The sequence below is a fragment of the Echeneis naucrates genome, chromosome 5 (assembly GCF_900963305.1).
Source record: "Echeneis naucrates chromosome 5, fEcheNa1.1, whole genome shotgun sequence".
NCBI lineage: Eukaryota > Metazoa > Chordata > Actinopteri > Carangiformes > Echeneidae > Echeneis > Echeneis naucrates.
This window is the reverse complement of record NC_042515.1, coordinates 1,867,545-1,884,303: the sequence shown is the minus strand read 5'-3', so window position 1 is coordinate 1,884,303 and position 16,759 is coordinate 1,867,545. Positions and strand designations below refer to the sequence as shown.

The 16,759-nt window shown below is 44.0% G+C and overlaps 1 protein-coding gene across 1 annotated transcript in view; it reads left to right on the top strand.

The window, feature by feature from the left end:
- pcbp4 (poly(rC) binding protein 4) overlaps positions 1 to 16,440 on the top strand; it is a 60,556-nt gene extending 44,116 nt beyond the window's left edge. The window contains exons 10-14 of the mRNA XM_029502485.1: positions 5,464 to 5,505; positions 5,604 to 5,682; positions 6,792 to 6,847; positions 11,289 to 11,458; positions 15,516 to 16,440. Coding sequence (XP_029358345.1) covers positions 5,464 to 5,505; positions 5,604 to 5,682; positions 6,792 to 6,847; positions 11,289 to 11,458; positions 15,516 to 15,954 — 786 coding nt within the window. The 3' untranslated portion in view covers positions 15,955 to 16,440. The remainder of the gene's footprint in view (positions 1 to 5,463; positions 5,506 to 5,603; positions 5,683 to 6,791; positions 6,848 to 11,288; positions 11,459 to 15,515) is intronic.
- The last annotated feature ends 319 nt before the right edge of the window (positions 16,441 to 16,759 follow it).

Below are 16,759 nucleotides of genomic sequence, written 5' to 3'. Positions count from 1 at the left end.
TGAATATTGGTGTTGGGAAATGAAGGCTGCGATGTTTGTTTTCTCAACTTCAAACTAAATTATAGAGAATTCAATTAAATGGCTTCTTTCCCTGCAATTTTTCTCCTCCCTCAGTGAACCGTGCAAACGCTGCTTCACAAATAGCTTTCATGTCAAGGGCGAAGCAGCGTGTTTAGATTAGACTGTCCATAACGGAGCGTCCTCAGGTTTCTAACAGCAGAGCGTGTCACCATCATTAGCTAAGTGTCCTTCAACCAGCCAGTGAACTCACAGTCGCTGCTTACACAATTATTTCAAGTCAGGCTATAGAGAAGAGCCCCGGGGCGAAAATTCCTCATTTATTTAAACACTTTTCACTTACGTGTCTCCGAGAGCCGAGCGTGTGAGGGTGTTGATGTGCAATGGCTTCTGTCAGAGCCGTCATTGGAGCCGGGTAGAAACGGTTGTTTTTTCCCTGAACAGCTACAGATGTCGGGTGACGAATTAAAGCCTGTGTGGATGACACAGTCAGGTTTAACTTCAACTGTTTCTCATGTGACAAAACTAAATCAAGGATTGCATCACATTCATGAATTCCTCAACTTTATCCGCATCGAGGAGATGATTATTCTTCCAGGGTGATTAAGCTCAGTCAAGACTGGAAGATCTCATCTCTGGGTTGTTGTTGTACTTTTGTCTGATTTCAACTTAAATGAAAAAAATATGAAATGACGTCTTTTTATTTTCAGGCAATCTGATCAGACAGCTAAAGGTCCACATGAAACTAAAACTTGGACCCAGGAGGAATTCCAGGCGTTGCATTGATGCCAGTTCAGCGCCAGTTCAGCTAAAATCCAGAAGTAGACTCAGCAATGATGCTCTTTCCTCGTCAGGTTTCAGAAAAAAGCCTGAAGCCTTTACGACTGAGTTCCGCACTTTTTGGAGGTTTGGCTCCAGTTATCAAACAACAGACAGGCGCTGACGTTGAGTGACCAGATTAACCATCAGAACTGACTCCACGGGAAAGCTTGATGATTAAAATCTAATTAATTTTGAAGTCACCCTTAAAAAAAAAAAGCCAAACAGATTATTTCCTTCTATGCTTCTTGTTTCGCCGTTGCGCTGAGTTGTGCACGCCCTCCACCGGCTGATTCACTCTCGGGCCGCTGAGGACTGACTGATTTGGTTGATGGAGAGGCATTTGGACGCTCAGAGCTCAGAACCTCGGAGCTGACACGGTCAGATTAGCTGGACATAGAGGACGGACTGACAGACGGACGGCAGAGACGGGCAGCGGAGGACAGAACATCGCTTTACTCCATCACACTCTGCAGCACACTGACAGCTCCCTGTTCTCCTCAGCCAGCTGTAGCTAAGTGGTGTGTGTCTGTCTGTGTGCGTTTAAAACAGTGTCTGTCAGGCACCGAGGGGCCTTGGGGGTGTCAGGTGAAGAAACAGTAACACAAGCTAATGGAGGCTCAACGGGGCTGATGGGAGGAGGAGACGGATGGCCGACGTAGAAAAGAGGAAACTACAGGAGCTCCTCTGGCTGCTGCGTCACGGAGTTTTGTCTCTTTGTGGGAAATGTGCAGAGACTTCATTGTCCTGCAGATGGAGTTGAAATTCACACTTTACAGAAGCAAGAAATGTCTCCAAATGGAAAGATTAAATCAAGAAGATACTTTTAAATTTGACCAACAAAGAAACAGACTTCAGTGCTCACAGCGAAAGGAAAGAAGTGCGGACTGGGAGGAAAAGTTCTGAAGACAGTGTGGAATGTGACATTCTTAAGATTCTGAGTTTCAGGTTTTCATTTCAAAGAAAGTGTGTTTGGAGGAAATTTCAATTGACTTCCTCCAATATGGCCGCCAGAGGCTTCAGGAAAAGGAGGGCAAATAAGTAAATAATGAAAGGAAAAGCCCCGCGGGCCGACCCCGGATAAGCGGATGAAGACGGATGAAAGGGAAAGGTCAAAGGTGGAGAAAATAAAGGAAGTCGATGGGACGGAGGTTTGGGAGGACGACATGAAGAGAAGCGATAAGTGCTTATTATTCTTCGCTTCCATTCGTGGAACGACGGCGTCATCTGTTTACATGGAGTTTCTGCTGAAATCACTCATGTTCTCTCTGCTGACAGATTCATCAGCACTCGTCACGTCTCCGGGATTTAACATTAATCTTCATTTCAGGATTTTAGCAGGGCGGATTTCTCCCTGATATGATCAAACGGAAATTAGCTGCGATTAAGCGTTTGGACGCTGACAGACGTTAAGTACGTCAAGTAAGTGAAGAAGTCGGGATCCAACAAAGTTTGGAAAGGAAATGTTTGTATGAGGAAAGTCGAGCCGATGGATCAGAAATTGTGAAAGTAAATTAGATAAGAAGGAGCAAATGTGCGTTTCACCTTTTAGCATTGATGATCAGCTGACCTTCCTGCTCCATATAAGAATTTATTACAGATCTCATTCAGACTCCTGATAACACAGAACTTTGGTTCATCAAGACCAGGAAAGATGTGAATTCCTGAAGTAGACCACCAAAGTCATTCATTTTTAAACACATGAAGCGTAAACTGAAACAAAAATCGACTGAAGTGAGAACTTAAAACCAACATGAAGGAAAAACATAAGAGAAAAATAAGGATGTGAGTCTGCTGGAGCGGACTTATCGTTCAGTGTTTCCTCCAATGTTTCCTGTGGGAGAGGAGATAAGGAAGGAAGCATCGAAGCTCCCTTCCGTATCACTCAGACAGGTCAGCCGCCTCTTATCGTGGCAGCCATTAAGATACTTCTGGGTCATTTCACCCTGTGAGGAGGCAGGAGCGAGTCTTCTGGAACAGGAAGTAACGACTTCGTCCTCATCAGTTCTCACCAGATTAAAAGCTCCACTCAAGTTCCACAGGTGCTATTTTTACTTTGACGCCGTGTGATCGGACAAAAGACAGAGAACTGAGGAGCTGAAGTCTTAAAGGTCAAAGGAAGCTTCAACATTTTGGCCAGTCGTCGTCTTGTTTTATCTCCCGTTGAGTATTTGACCCCAGAAAGCTTTTGTGGTTTGTTTGTGTTAATATCTCTCCTCCGTATTCAAGTTTCATTTCATCTGGACCTCTTTTCATTTTTATTTTTTTATTTGATTTAACATCTTTTCCTAATGATCTGAGAGCTTCAGTCAGTCCAAAATAAAATATAAAATAAAATATAAAATATTTAAAATATTTTCTGCTGTCAAACGCAAATATAGTTTTATTTGTTTTATTTCAAATTTTGGGGAGGATAAATTGAAATGTTTGTGACATGAACATGCAGATAATTGTTTTGCGCCGCTCCTTCATGTTCATCTTAATATTCTGGATCTCCCAAAACATCTTTTTTCTGTATTCATTTCATTTTTTCCATTCGCCGTTTGTTGTTCCTTCGCCATCTCCGGTCACTTCTATATGAAGAATCTGATGAATATTCACGAGAGCGGCGCGTTGATAATTAATATGTGTATTAATAACACTGGAGACGGAGGGAGGGTCATTATCACAGCTGATGCTGAGCTGCCCCGACCGTCATTAACGCTGAGGAGCAGGTGTTTCTGGAGGCTGAGAGGATTCATTACTCCGTCCAGACGAACACAAATAAAGATGAGCCGCTGTGGCCTCGGAGAGAAAACCGTCCTCGGAGAGAAGCTAAATCTGCTCAATGACTCTTCGCACAAATGTTCAGCGAAGAGACGAGCGGCACATCCATCCACACTGGCTGACAAATTTATGGCATTTAGGGCAAAAAAACAAAATGTTAGAAATCTATTTTATCATAAACTTTTAATGTTAAAGTAGCTCAACAGATTCCTGCATTCATAAATTAAAAACAAGCCCACAGATCTAATGAGCTCGAGCTCAGGTGACATCCGGCGTTCACAGTAAAGATGATAAAGTTGGATCCGGTTTTAATCGAACCACAGATATGATTGTTTGTTTGTGCTTCAGAGGACCAAGCTGAGACTCTGAAGATTTAAGGCCCTCAGTTTGAACCGTTGATCCACCTGTTGGATCATCACCGTCCGGGAACAACGACCAGATTTGGAGTTGGGACAAACCTCAGTGGTTTTTACTTTTATATGCTGAAAGCAATCAGGTGTCACAATAAGATGCTTCACAAATCATCGTTATTGTTATTATCTGAAATGCCAAACACACAAAAATGTGGTCCATCTTTCCTCGTTTCTTTCTGCTTGTGAGCACTTTCCTTAGAATTGTTTTGTTTTGTTTTTTTGTTACTTGCTGCTCCAGACAGGAAAAAGCTCGGCATGAATTATTTATCGTACGTCGGTATGTTAAGTTGAGGTTAATCAGGTGATAACCTTTAAGTTCTGTCTTCATGAGGCAGAATGATCAGTTCCTGCTGACGTTCTCGGTTCTGACAGGATCTTTTTTTTTTTTTTTACTTTGAAAACTCCAAACAGATCAAGTCCTCTCTCAGACATCAGCAGCAGAACTATACGAGTCTGTCACTGAGGAAAATGATGGTTAGATGTGACGTAGTATTCTGAGATAAGCAGCAGCAGCACAGCAGCTAGTCCCGCCTGCATCTCTGATTCCTTCAGTGTTTTCATTTATTTCCAAAATGTTTTCTCCTTCTGGGCACGTGATGGGGACGCCACCGTGCATCAATATTTACCGGAGTATCTGCAGATCAAGGAGAGAGATGGCACAGAGGCGCGCTGAGGCCGGCGCCTCTTCCTCTTCTGTTTCCTGCTGCATGCAGCCGGCTCTCCTCATTCCTGAGTTAGCATCAGGAGTCAAAAGTTCAGCAGCGGTGGCAATGCGGACTGCGTCAAGGAGAACAGCTTAGAAATCTGTTATGTAAGGTGTGGTGAACCTCAGGGAGACACACACATCTTGTGCGTGGAGGTGTTTGCTCTGTTTGAAGCCTCAGAAAGAAACACGGATGCTCTGACACGGAGTCTGTGCTCGGCCTGGAGATGACATGCACGTCCACTGGCCGGCTTTGTATGGAACGCTAGTTTAGTATTTAATAAAGAAATACTTGTTGTGTAAATCAGTGCTGTGTTTTATTTAACTTCCTTCTTCCCAGGCCTCCACCAATCAGAGGAAAGCAGTCTTTACATTTTCTCCAGCTGTTCGCTCTTCTCCAACATTTTAAACGCTGCTGACGCCGTTCCATTTTGACATTTCCGGCCTCCACCTCCAGTGATGAAGACACGAACAGGAGGCCGTTGCTTTGCACAGATGGTCACGTGACCACCGTTTTCAAGCGTTTCAGGGCGAATTATCAGATTATTGCTGACACTGAATTATTCAGCTTTGGAGATGAAATGAGAACACATCAGTGTGGGCGGAGCCTGAGACGGCCAAAAAAGTGTAACTTCCTGTCCGTTGAATGTGAGAAAAATGTAGAAATGAGGCCTATTTGGATTCTTCGCTGAAGAGATTTTAAACGTGGACTTTATTGACACGTGTGTTTCTTTTGTGTTGCAGACGTACGCGGTACAGAGCCCCTACGGCATTCCACACTCAGAGGTGACAGAAACAGGCCGTCGCCAGATTTACGTGACATGTTCCGGTCAATATATGAAGATTATAACTTCCTTTCTCTGCTTTCTCTCTTCCCCTCGCAGCTGGCGAAGCTTCACCAGTTGTCGATGCAGCAACAAGGCCTGGGCCCCATCAGCCAATCAGCTACACAAATTCTGCCAGGTAGGTGCAAACGCACAAACAAACATGAAACAACTGTGTGACAGACTGTCAGCTGATCAGAGTTCACTTTTTTAAATTTATTTTTTTTTCACACAAAAACTCTACAAACTTGAAGCCGCAAAAGGAACAAAAAAAAAAGAAGAAGAAAAAGATATCCAAACCTCATTTTCACTTCGAAGGAAGTCATTACTCCGGGTTTCATCATTGAAGCACAGAGAAGATATGTGTAAAAATATATGAATTTGTCCGACTTGCTTTGAATTCGCCGCTCTGTTATTCCAAAGTCTCGTTCTGTGAGTCATTTTAACTTCATACTGGATAATAAACCAAATATAATTATTCTTCCAGCCTGCAGCCCTGCGTCATAACCCCGGTGTGTTAGCTTTGATTCCCAGCATCCAGCTGGGTTTACACGCTGTTACATGCTGCTCTGAACTCTGCTAATTGACTACAAGGTGAAAATCAAATGTGGAATTGGTTTTCACGCCTTTCTTCTTTTTTCAAATCATCTTCACGAGCCGGAATAGTCGGAAAAACATCGCACATTTATTTTAAAAACTGTTTATTTTGAGTGTTAAAGGCACGTTGGGTCATTCGTATGGAGATCTTCTCTGGTGAGGTCACCCTCTTCAGAGAGGTCAGAGGTCGTGGACACATCAGCAGAGATGCTGTCAAGCTGCAGAGGCCTGAAATGTGTTCGTCGCTCTGACAGAGCTGACAGAAAGAGCTCCATCTTTACATATCCGAAGAAATCATTTATATTTTTACCAAAAAAATTCACGTGAGGAAAAAAAAACCCAAACAAAAACAAGCTGATACCTGTAACTTCAGGGTCACACATTTTGTGGGAACTTGTTTTCAGTTCACAGAAGTGTTGTGTAACTTCATCACTGACATCATTCGTTCACAGATTTTGTTCACAGCTTCTTCTTCTTTTGAAAAACAAATCTTTTGTACACTTTTACAAACTCTAACAGCTCCTGAAGATCTGATGTTCAGCCACGAACTTCACCTCACGAAATTTCAGTCCAACCTTTTCGGAGCAGAATAAAATTTTTTGTTTTGTTTTGAATGGAAATGAATCACCTCTCTCTTTATCTCTCTCTCAGGCGGGGTGGAGGCCAATTCCCAAACCACGTCTCAGGAGCTCCTCATTCCAAACGATGTAAGTGACGGCGATGTAAATGAAACAGAAGGTTGAGAAGGACAAACTGTCGAGGGTGGAACCGGCTGCAGATTTCATTCGGATAATAACTGAACTTGGCTTTTTACTGCAATGACATGACAAACAGCCGCTCACCTGTTTAGACTGAGAGAGGAAGCTGGAGAACCGACACTTGAAGGAAACGCAGATATAAATATGCAGCTGCAGCCTGAAACAATTTGACGGATCATCATTTTCAAATTAATACTGTGATCAGTTGTTATCTTTATAATGACCTGGTTCTATTTCTAATAGCGTAATTTTGAGTTGACACAAACTCATATTCCTGTTTTGCTTTCCTCTCTCTGACTGTGACCTTGGACACGTTTCTTTTAAATCTCCTCCGTCCTTCGTTCACCAGCCACCAAAAGAGAACTTTCTTCACCAAACTGAACTCTGTAGATTCGCGACGTGATCAGCTTTTATCGACCGAAGGAAAAGACAGCTCACTGACTTGAGCTCTCATTTGTAACTTTGTGTTTTAGACTGGAGGGAATTTGCGACAAAGCTGAGTTCAGCTCTGTGGGTCAGAGCTGGGCCGCACGTCCGCCGTCCGTTATTTCCCCCCGTTCACATTACAGACGTCCTGCCGTTCAACCGGCTGCTGACGCCAGAAACAAACAGAAGGCGGAGATCGTGACAGTTTAATGAAAAACCACCAAACAGAGGTTTTAAACTGAAGAGCCACAGACATGTGGAGCTGGACGGCACTCCTGCCAGCAAGTGAGCTTTCCTCATTAGAGAAAATGTGTATTCTGCCTCACTTGACTTTAACACTCGTCTGCCGCTTTGCCTCCCTGCGTCCATCCATCACCGGCTGTTAGTCAGCCGTTCGGCGTGCCGCGTGGCGTTCGTCTGCAGCTTCGGCCTTACGTCTGCAGCTCAAAACAAAACGCCATGGACGGTGTCGGGGACCACAAACCCGACTGCACGCACATTATCGTTTTATCCCACAGCAGCGTGACATTGAAAAATACTAATGTGCATCGACAGCATCTGTCAAATTTCCCAACTGTAAAATTACATTTTAAGATGGCACTGAAATCAAACCTGGACCAAGAACTTTTAAAATAAGACATCAACTTTCTTGTTTTGTTTTGTTGTCTTTTCTTTTTTCCAAAATCATCCCGTTCTTCTCCTTCTTCTCTGACAGTGGAGCGAAGTGGAGGGTAATTCAGAGATCCAACTTTTGGACTACGATAAATAGCAGAATTCTCTGAATATATCTGCAGCCGTAGCGTGTTTTCGCAGCTCTAGTTGCGCCCGAGGCGTCATCCATTTTTCAGGAACTCGCACAGTTACAGTCACATTCATCTCTCCGAGCTGTGTGCGGCACAATAAAGGATGGACGGCGGGGGGGTTCATGGGGGGGGGGGGTCGCGGATTCACAGAAAACTCTGACAAGATAATCAACACCCCTGCGGGAGCCGTCACCCTTCAGGTATAAATGAAGCCTCAGTTTCAAAGCCCCCGAGCTTCCCTCCGTGTGTCCGTGCGCCAACTTCAGCGTGTTTCTATATGAGAGACCAGCGGGAACACAATAATGACTGAATTTAAGTGTGCCACATGTCTGTTTGTGTAGATGAGAGTCGCTGAGCGGGGCCAAGCAGCTTAACGACATCCTATAGCTCACAGCAGCCCTCTCTCTCTCTCCTTCAATAAACCTTTCCCTAAAATTACAAGGGCAGCAGGGAATGGCCCCAAAAATAGGCCTTGCTCCGTCCTCTTCCCCCTCCTCCAGCTCCGAGCTGATTTTACCCGACAGCACTTAGTTCGTAAAGAGAGGGGACAGAAAAAAATCTCCAGAGCAGCCGGCTCTGCGGAAAGCGTGAAATCCAAAGCTTGTTTTCACAGCGAGGCCCGATGGAAATGTTTTCCCGCCGCGAAGAACTCCAGTCAGTTTTATTTGTAATAGTGAAAATCTCTCTCCCTCTTCGTTTGGACACGTGAAAAACTGAAGAACAAGGACGCAGCTCGTCTGTCGGCAGCTTATGTCAGAGTGTATTTAGTTGATTTAAAAAGAGGAAAGTACAAAGAATTGGGGTTTTTTAAAGGTCATGCTGGGCTCAGTGATACAGGAATATGACTGTTTGTCTGTTTTAACGCATCTTTAATTGAAGTTGTACGTAAGGTAGTGTTAGTGAATTATTCAATTCACAAAAACATTTTCCCGTCTTCCTGAATGTTTCCGGCAGTTTTAGAGGAAGTTATTGTTTCATCCGTCCTTTCCTCTCCACGTGTGTGCCTGTGGTTTTTAATATTGATTGGTACAAATGGACCGGCTGTGTGTGTTTGTGTCACGCTTCCAACCAACAAATATAATCTTCCTCCCGCTCGAGTCCCATTTTGTACATTCAGATACGTTAGTTTAAAAATTCAGCTGGAACCTGGAGAGTGTTGTGGTTGTTGACAGTATTTGAAATAAAGTCTGGCAGCCTGTGACTCGACGAGGCTAAAGGTGGATTACACCCAAATGCTTCTAACCTGTTAGTCGTCAGCTGGCGCTTTGTGTCTTCTGTCCACCAGTGTCATTATAGCTGCCGCACACAGACGCACAAACACACTTATATTATCAGGCCTGTTTCCACGAATAGCCCGCCGCAGGACGCCTAGCAGATCTCCTCCAAAAGAGCCCCGTCGCTCGAATGACGGGCGGTGAAAGGAATGTTTGTCCCAACAGAGACAGAGAGACAGAGAGACAAAAGTAAATATTACATGTGAGACGTAAGAGAGAGAGAGAAGTGAAATGAAATGATGAATGGAGTGAGCCAGAGGAGGCTGAAAAGGGGAAAGATCAGGAGGAAGTGAGAAGGCTTTTCATTTCATTTCAAAAATGATTCCGATTAAGGCCGATGCCTCGGTCCACACTTCTTATTGGACTGCATCCCGACCAGGTCCAAATCCAGATCTGTGTCGCTGGACTGGAGTCCTGATCCGTACTCGAGCTCAAACATGAGAGATTTAAAAATTTTTGAAGCAGTCGTCGACTTCAGACTTGAACGGTGGGACGCCAGACTGAAGTCCGTAAGCGAGGCCAGCCTCTTTCCCCTGACGGAGCCAGAACTAAAGTGAGGTTGTGGTTTGGTTCTGAGGAGTATTTTACGCTTTTTAACCACCAAGAAATTGAAGAAACGTCCAGCAGCCAATCAGATGCCTAAGCAGAGAAGCCTAACCTCCTGAGGCGTTCCCAGGCCAGCCAGGGGACACAGTTTTCCAAAAAGTTTTCCAAAAAGAGAAGTTTATTTCAGCGGATTATTCGTCAGCAGCAGACAGGATCAGTTTGTTAAGAATAAAAGAATAAAAGCTCATCCGGAGTGAAAACCAAACTGATGAAATTGTCTCCTTTGATTCATCTCGTACATTTCTTTGAGTTCTGTTCCGTCTTCTCTTTAAATGCTGGCCAGATTAGATCCTAACAGATTTTTTTAAGCAGACAGTAAAATATTTGATTGTTATTCTTTTTAATTGGACCGTATTTACATCCTCATTATATCTCTGTCAGTCTGCTGTCACTTCTCATAAAAAATCATTTAAACACTCGTTATTTTTAGATTAGAGGAGGAGTGATGGCCAAAGAAATGAGGAGCAAAGTGACGCCTGATCTGTTTGTTTTTATGAGCTTTCTGCCTGTTTGTGCATAAAAATCAGTTTGTGTTGGTGTTTAAGTTTAACCGGCACACAAAAAGGAGAGGAAGTGACACCGAAGTAACAGTAAATATCAGTCAGCCCTTATGGTGACAACTACTGCACGACAAAAACACACACAGACACACACTAAGCTGCTGTTCACCACCTGTTGTTATTTGGTATTCTTAGAAACAGAGATAACAGGAGGGATGATGGATGGATTAATGATGAATGGATGATGGATGGATGGATGAATTCTGGTTCAGCTTTTCAGATCCTCGACAGTTTAAACTCTCCGTCGCTGTCAGAGTTACATCACAGCTCACTTTTCTGTTCAGTCCAATCGTCAGCACAACTTCCTGTTCAGGTTCCGAGAAAAGAAGAGCTAGCTTAGCATAAACGTTAGCATTTCTGGCTTATATTGTGCGCGTCCAAATCATCATTCTGACCAATGCATTTTATCTAATGATCATCATTGTGAAAATAGCTGTAAAAAGTCAGATTGCATTGAAGTGTATGGGAAAACAGCCATACTTGTTACCTGATTTATTACCTCAGTGAACTTTTTGTTAGTAATTTTCAAGTTTAAGTCTCGAGTTTAAAGTCGTCTTCAATACTTGATGTTCATTTTTCTTAATTATTGTCCATTTTTGAGGCACAAAGACCACAAACCAGGACCCTGGGACGGGCAGAGCTAATCACATTTATCTTATTTAGTCTTCCTCAGCACATGCGACGGTCCAACAATCTTTAATCCTCTGTCTCATCCTCGCAGCTGATTGGCTCAATCATCGGTCGTCAAGGCACCAAGATTAACGAGATCCGGCAGGTATCGGGAGCTCAGATCAAGATCGGCAGTCAGATCGACAGCACCAGCGACCGCCATGTCACCATCACCGGCACGCCGATAGCCATCAACCTGGCCCAGTATCTCATCACTTCGTGGTAAGGATCCAGACCGGGGGATTTCCACACGATCACACGATACGGTGACGACTGAAATCAGTCAGTCTCACTCTTCCATGTTTCTTATTTCAGCTCTGGTGGATTTTTTTAATGAATAGCAGAGAAGAAACTGTGCAGATCACAGAGCAAAGCACCTTTCTTCCCCCGAATCATTATACTCTCTAAATAACCGAGTGTACCGGACCAATTCGAAGCTTCTGAGACAGCCACCTGAAAGAGAGTGAAAATCTTAATATTAATAATAATAATAGTCATCATGTGCACCCTGCAGCCTACTGCTGTTTTTTTTTTACAGTGTAATCGAATTAATACCAAATAAGGCCAGAGATTCACGACCAATTTGTTTATTTTAACGGCGTGGCAACTTAACTGGCAACCACAGACAGCGATGGTCAACTAAGCAGATCTGTGGAAAGAAATATAAAAGAGTCTGAAGCGGCAAAGAAATCAAACTCTGTAAACACAAAGAAAGACATATTGATTTTTCTTTGTTTGTTTGTTTGGTCTGCTTTGTTAGGTCAAATTTACACACATTTACAGCGGCTAACTTGGTTCACATGGCAGCATGAGACCAGATTCACTTCCACGAGCCTTAATGGGACGTAGATTCCCCCTTTAGTCATCATCTGTTGATGAAAAACGCAGCAGAGACCCAGAACTGTTCTCCACCGGCACCGGATCAGCTGCTGCACAGGGATCTGTCTTATTTACCGCCCCCATAGCGTCCACAAGCTAACGGCTGATTTTCCTTCAAGTGCTCACACTGAAACTGATTTTACAATAAAATGATGATGAACAGCAGGAGAAATAGAGCGATGCCTCTAATGTAATTTAACAGAGTGATAACTCGGTAAAGGTGCCTTTGATTGGGATCTTACAGATGTCTCTCTCTCTTATGTTTCACCTCCACCTGGGAAAAAAAAGGTGCACATTGAAGTATGTATGCATTCGACTGCAAAGACAGCTGAGGCCTGACACATGCAGACATTCCTCCATCTTTCTGGACACATTTCCGGCAAAACTTCACCCATGTTCCGAGGCGCAAGCATGAAGTGCACGTGTAGCATGAGAATCTTGACACGAAGACGAGGAGGTCGAGCGTCCTTCCTTCGCCAAATGGACGGCGACGTGAGATCCACGCTGTCATGGCGGCGTTAATACGAGTTACCGCCACCATGAATATGCAAATTCGTGATTGGACTCTGGATGAAATTCATATTTCACTTACAGCTGACAGCAGTGAGAATCTCACACACACAGACACACGCGCAGCGTAAAGATAATGTAAAAGAACGAGTCAGCCTCAAATGTCGGGTCAGGAAAGGTGTTTGACGAGGCCGAAGCGTCCGCGACAAATCTGGTCCTTTCCATTATTTTCTTTAATCAGTCAGCACACAGATAAGACAGTCTGTCACAGCTTCTTCCATCTGTGGGAGAATGAAACATGAACCGCACTGAAACAAACGTGAGTTTACTTCCTCACACGAGGGAATGAATAAAAACAGAAATATAAGCCGATGTTAAATACCATGTAGGAGACTTTCTCCATTTAAAAAGAATTAAAGACGTGATGTTTACTGACGAGCTGCAGAAATGTTTGATTCAGCAGCTTAAATCTGCAGTCTTCTAATTAAAAAAAAGAATTCATATTGTATTGAATTGTATGGGGAAATGTCACTACTTTTCTCTTGATTTATTAGCTCAAACGAGTTTTTGGTCAAAGAAACATGAAGATCCTTTTTTTTTTTTTTAATTACTGTCCCGTTTAAAAGGGTTAAATTAGAAACTGAACTTGCTGCAGCAGATCACAGATGTATTTGGGCCCAAGATGATTTTACTGCTTTATAGATTATTAGTAAGATTTAAAATGCTGTTTTAAACTTTGTAAACAACCTATTTCATATCTTTATTTAGTTCAGGCCAAATGTTGCATAATGTGGAAAAGCGTATATTAGAACTAATTGACAAATATCTCAGTATTGGATAGTATTGAATAACAGTAAATGTTAAACTAAGGCCACAAACGACCCACAATGCAACACTATTGGGGGGGCAAAAGAAATATGTGATGTAATTGTCTCATGCTAAAATTTCAGACCACCTGCATTTTTTTTTTTTTTTGAAGCTAAATTCCTGATGAAATCCAGAAATCACCTTTTATGATGCAGTCGCACAACCTCAGTTGTGGAGTCCTCAGAAGTGTGCGTTCGCTCCGTGCAGTTGAATGGAGGCTGACCGCTCTGATCCCTTTTTATCTGCTGTTGATTATTCATGCCTCGGCGCCGCGCTCCCCGTGGACTCTCATGAGCAATCAGGAAACCTGTCAGGCACAAAGGAAGTCACAACTGGAATAAAAACGATGACACCGTCGTTTGAATGATATATTCAAGATGGCCGCCGCAGAAGCTTCTGCGTTGGCTGATTATCAGTTCCTACAGCAGCTGAATCTGAAGATCATTTCTTTCTGACTACACTTTTTTCGTGTAACATTCCTGTTTGAACATCCGTCCGTCCTTAAACGCAGCCTGTTAGGAACAGGAAGTGACACACACGTTAGCGGACGATGCAAATATCAGGGAGGGAGTTACATGAACCTGGAGGGCTCACTGTGTCCTGAAATTGTCCAGATCAACCAGATATCTGTTTGGTGCGAGGGAACATCAGCGGTCAGCCATCTGTTTGTCGAGATCTTTGCTCGGTATCTCAAAGTAAACTCCAATCGCAGTCCTGATGAGGTTGTTTTTATCCACATTCTGCATGCAGGAGTTGACGTCGGAAGAAATGAACTACAGTGAATTCAAAGAAATGTACAGTATTGATTTTAGAGAGTCGAAGTTCCACTCTGCAAATCGGACTTGTTATTTTTGCTGCAGCGTGTTTTCAGCTGGAGGCTGCTTTGCTCTTTCCAGGCTGACATTAGACAGATTCATGACGCTCCTGCTGGTTTTTCATCAAACGGATTAATGAAATATTTCTGAATCTGACAATGTCATATCTTCCTACAGTCAAACCAAAACATCCACCATCAGCCATTACATTATGACCACCTGGTTAATATCAGGTTGGTCCTGGACCCTGGAGGTCCGGACTCCTCCAGACGGATCTGGACCAAGACGTTGGCCGCAAATCCTTGAAGTTTTTGTTTGTCCTTCAGGGTTTCAACATGCTCAAACACATTTTCTTCTCCAGTGAAGTCCAAAAATGACAGAGCCTGAAGTAAAAGGAACAATCTGTGTTAATTCGATGAATCCGATGAACAGTGAAAAGACCAAAAGTATATTTAACATTCAGCGTCATCACATATCACACGTACTCACAGCCGCTCCGCTTGGAGCCAGATTTCACGATACTGACGAGGCCGAGGCAGTTTGGGACAGGAAGTGAGCAGAAGAGCAAACAAACAGACTCACAGTTCTGTGTCGTACGCACAGTTGTTGTTGTTGTGTTTTGATGGCCTTTAAAAAGTCAGGATGGAGTCATTGATCCGGCGGTTGAGCCGTTAGCACCGATGCTAATCTTGGTGTGGAGTGGGACTTCAGCTCTCTAAAAGACTAACTGGGTTTTCCTTTTTTTTCGTGCTGTTGAAGTTATTTTTTCTGCTTCTTCATCATCTTCATCAGCTCTGACGAAGCCTTCATCCTAATATATCTACAATGGTTCTGTTCCCTCCTCCCTAAGCCCCCTCCCAAGCCATCACCCCAACTTATACAGCACACCCCCCATCCGTACAGCGAACTCCCCTACAATAATCTGTTGCAACCTCCAGCAAAACACACCTGTCTTATGATTTTAGTTCTGTCAAATTTCCTTTATTTCATTTTTTACTCTCCAAAATATCCTTTTTATTTTATTTTACTCTTGATTTCTTTAACATGTCTTTTATTTGACCCTCTAACCCTTCTCCATCCAAAACTCCCTCTCCCTTACCCCTCTCCCCCTCCCTCCACCCTCCGTCTCCCCTCCCTTCCTTCCTTCCACCTCCTCCTCCTCCTCCTCCTCCCTCCCTCCCCTCCCTCCCCTCCCTCCCCTCCTCCAGTTTAGAGACCGCCAAATCCACCGCCCAGTCCTCCTCCATGCCGTCTCCCGTTGACCTGACCATGAGCTTCACCCAGCCCGCCCCCCCTGCCTCTGCCTCGTCCTCCTCCTCCCCCCTGGCAGCGATGGGCGCCACGCTGCCCCACGCTCCTATCCTGGGCGCCCCCTACGCCCTCCCACTCTCCAGCCTCCTGGGAGTCAAATCCATCCCTTACCTGGCACTCTCCACCCCTCCCGCCTCAGCAGCAGCGGCAGCGGCGGCGGCGGCGGCGGCAGCCATCGGGGCTCCCATGTTGCCCGGCTCGGTGCCCACGGCCGCGACGGCCACCGTGCCGGTTCAGGCTCACGCAGCAGCGGCCCTCGCTTCCTACACCGCCAAGATCTCGTCCTCGGCCAACGGGATGAAGAAGCCAGAGAGACAGAAGTTTGCTCCGTACTGATGAAGGAAGAGGTAGCTCCTGGGCTCAGATGGAAAGGGCAGTTTTTTTCTTACTCTCTTTTCTTTTCCTGAAAGCTGTCAAAGTGGGATCAGTGGAATATGTTTGATTTCATGTGGGGCCGCGACATAATCGATGGGGGCCAACACACAGTAAACGGCAGCAGCTCAGTCCGCTCAGCTCCACATGGTCGGAGAGACGTCCACATCTGTTTTGTTTTAGGAAAAAGCAGCTCAAACTCAAACTCGAGGATAAATACGTTGCATTTTCCTACTTTCATATTTATTCATAATAAAAACCTCCGAAGGTTTTTCAGTTCAGTACGTCAGTAAATGACTAAACACTGAAGTGCAGAAATACCAAAGACGGGTCAACATTATTATGTGAGTCTGCAAGAGATTTTTTTTTTTTTTTTCATTCATGGTCACAAATAATGTAATTTAACACATTTGTACCTCAGCAAAAAAAGTCTGTGAAGGCAAACGTAAAATCTAGAAGATGGAAGGAAGGAAAAAAAAAATTATATTCATGTTTTAAATATCAACATTTGAAGAGTAAACTACTAAACTAAACTTAAAAAAACAGCAACATGGAGTCAAACTGAACTCAGGTAGAAGTTATATGTCAACACAACTTGGCCTCGTGCAGACGACGCACACAAGTAAACGGCCGACCCCGATGCCGATTTGACTTCCTGCTGAACCTTCAAGTTCTTTCTGCAGAATTCAAACCATCAGCCGCAATTAACTCAGAAGCTGCTGGAGGGAAACCGTTGCAGCGGTTTTCATCACGGCTAATGACAAGTTCA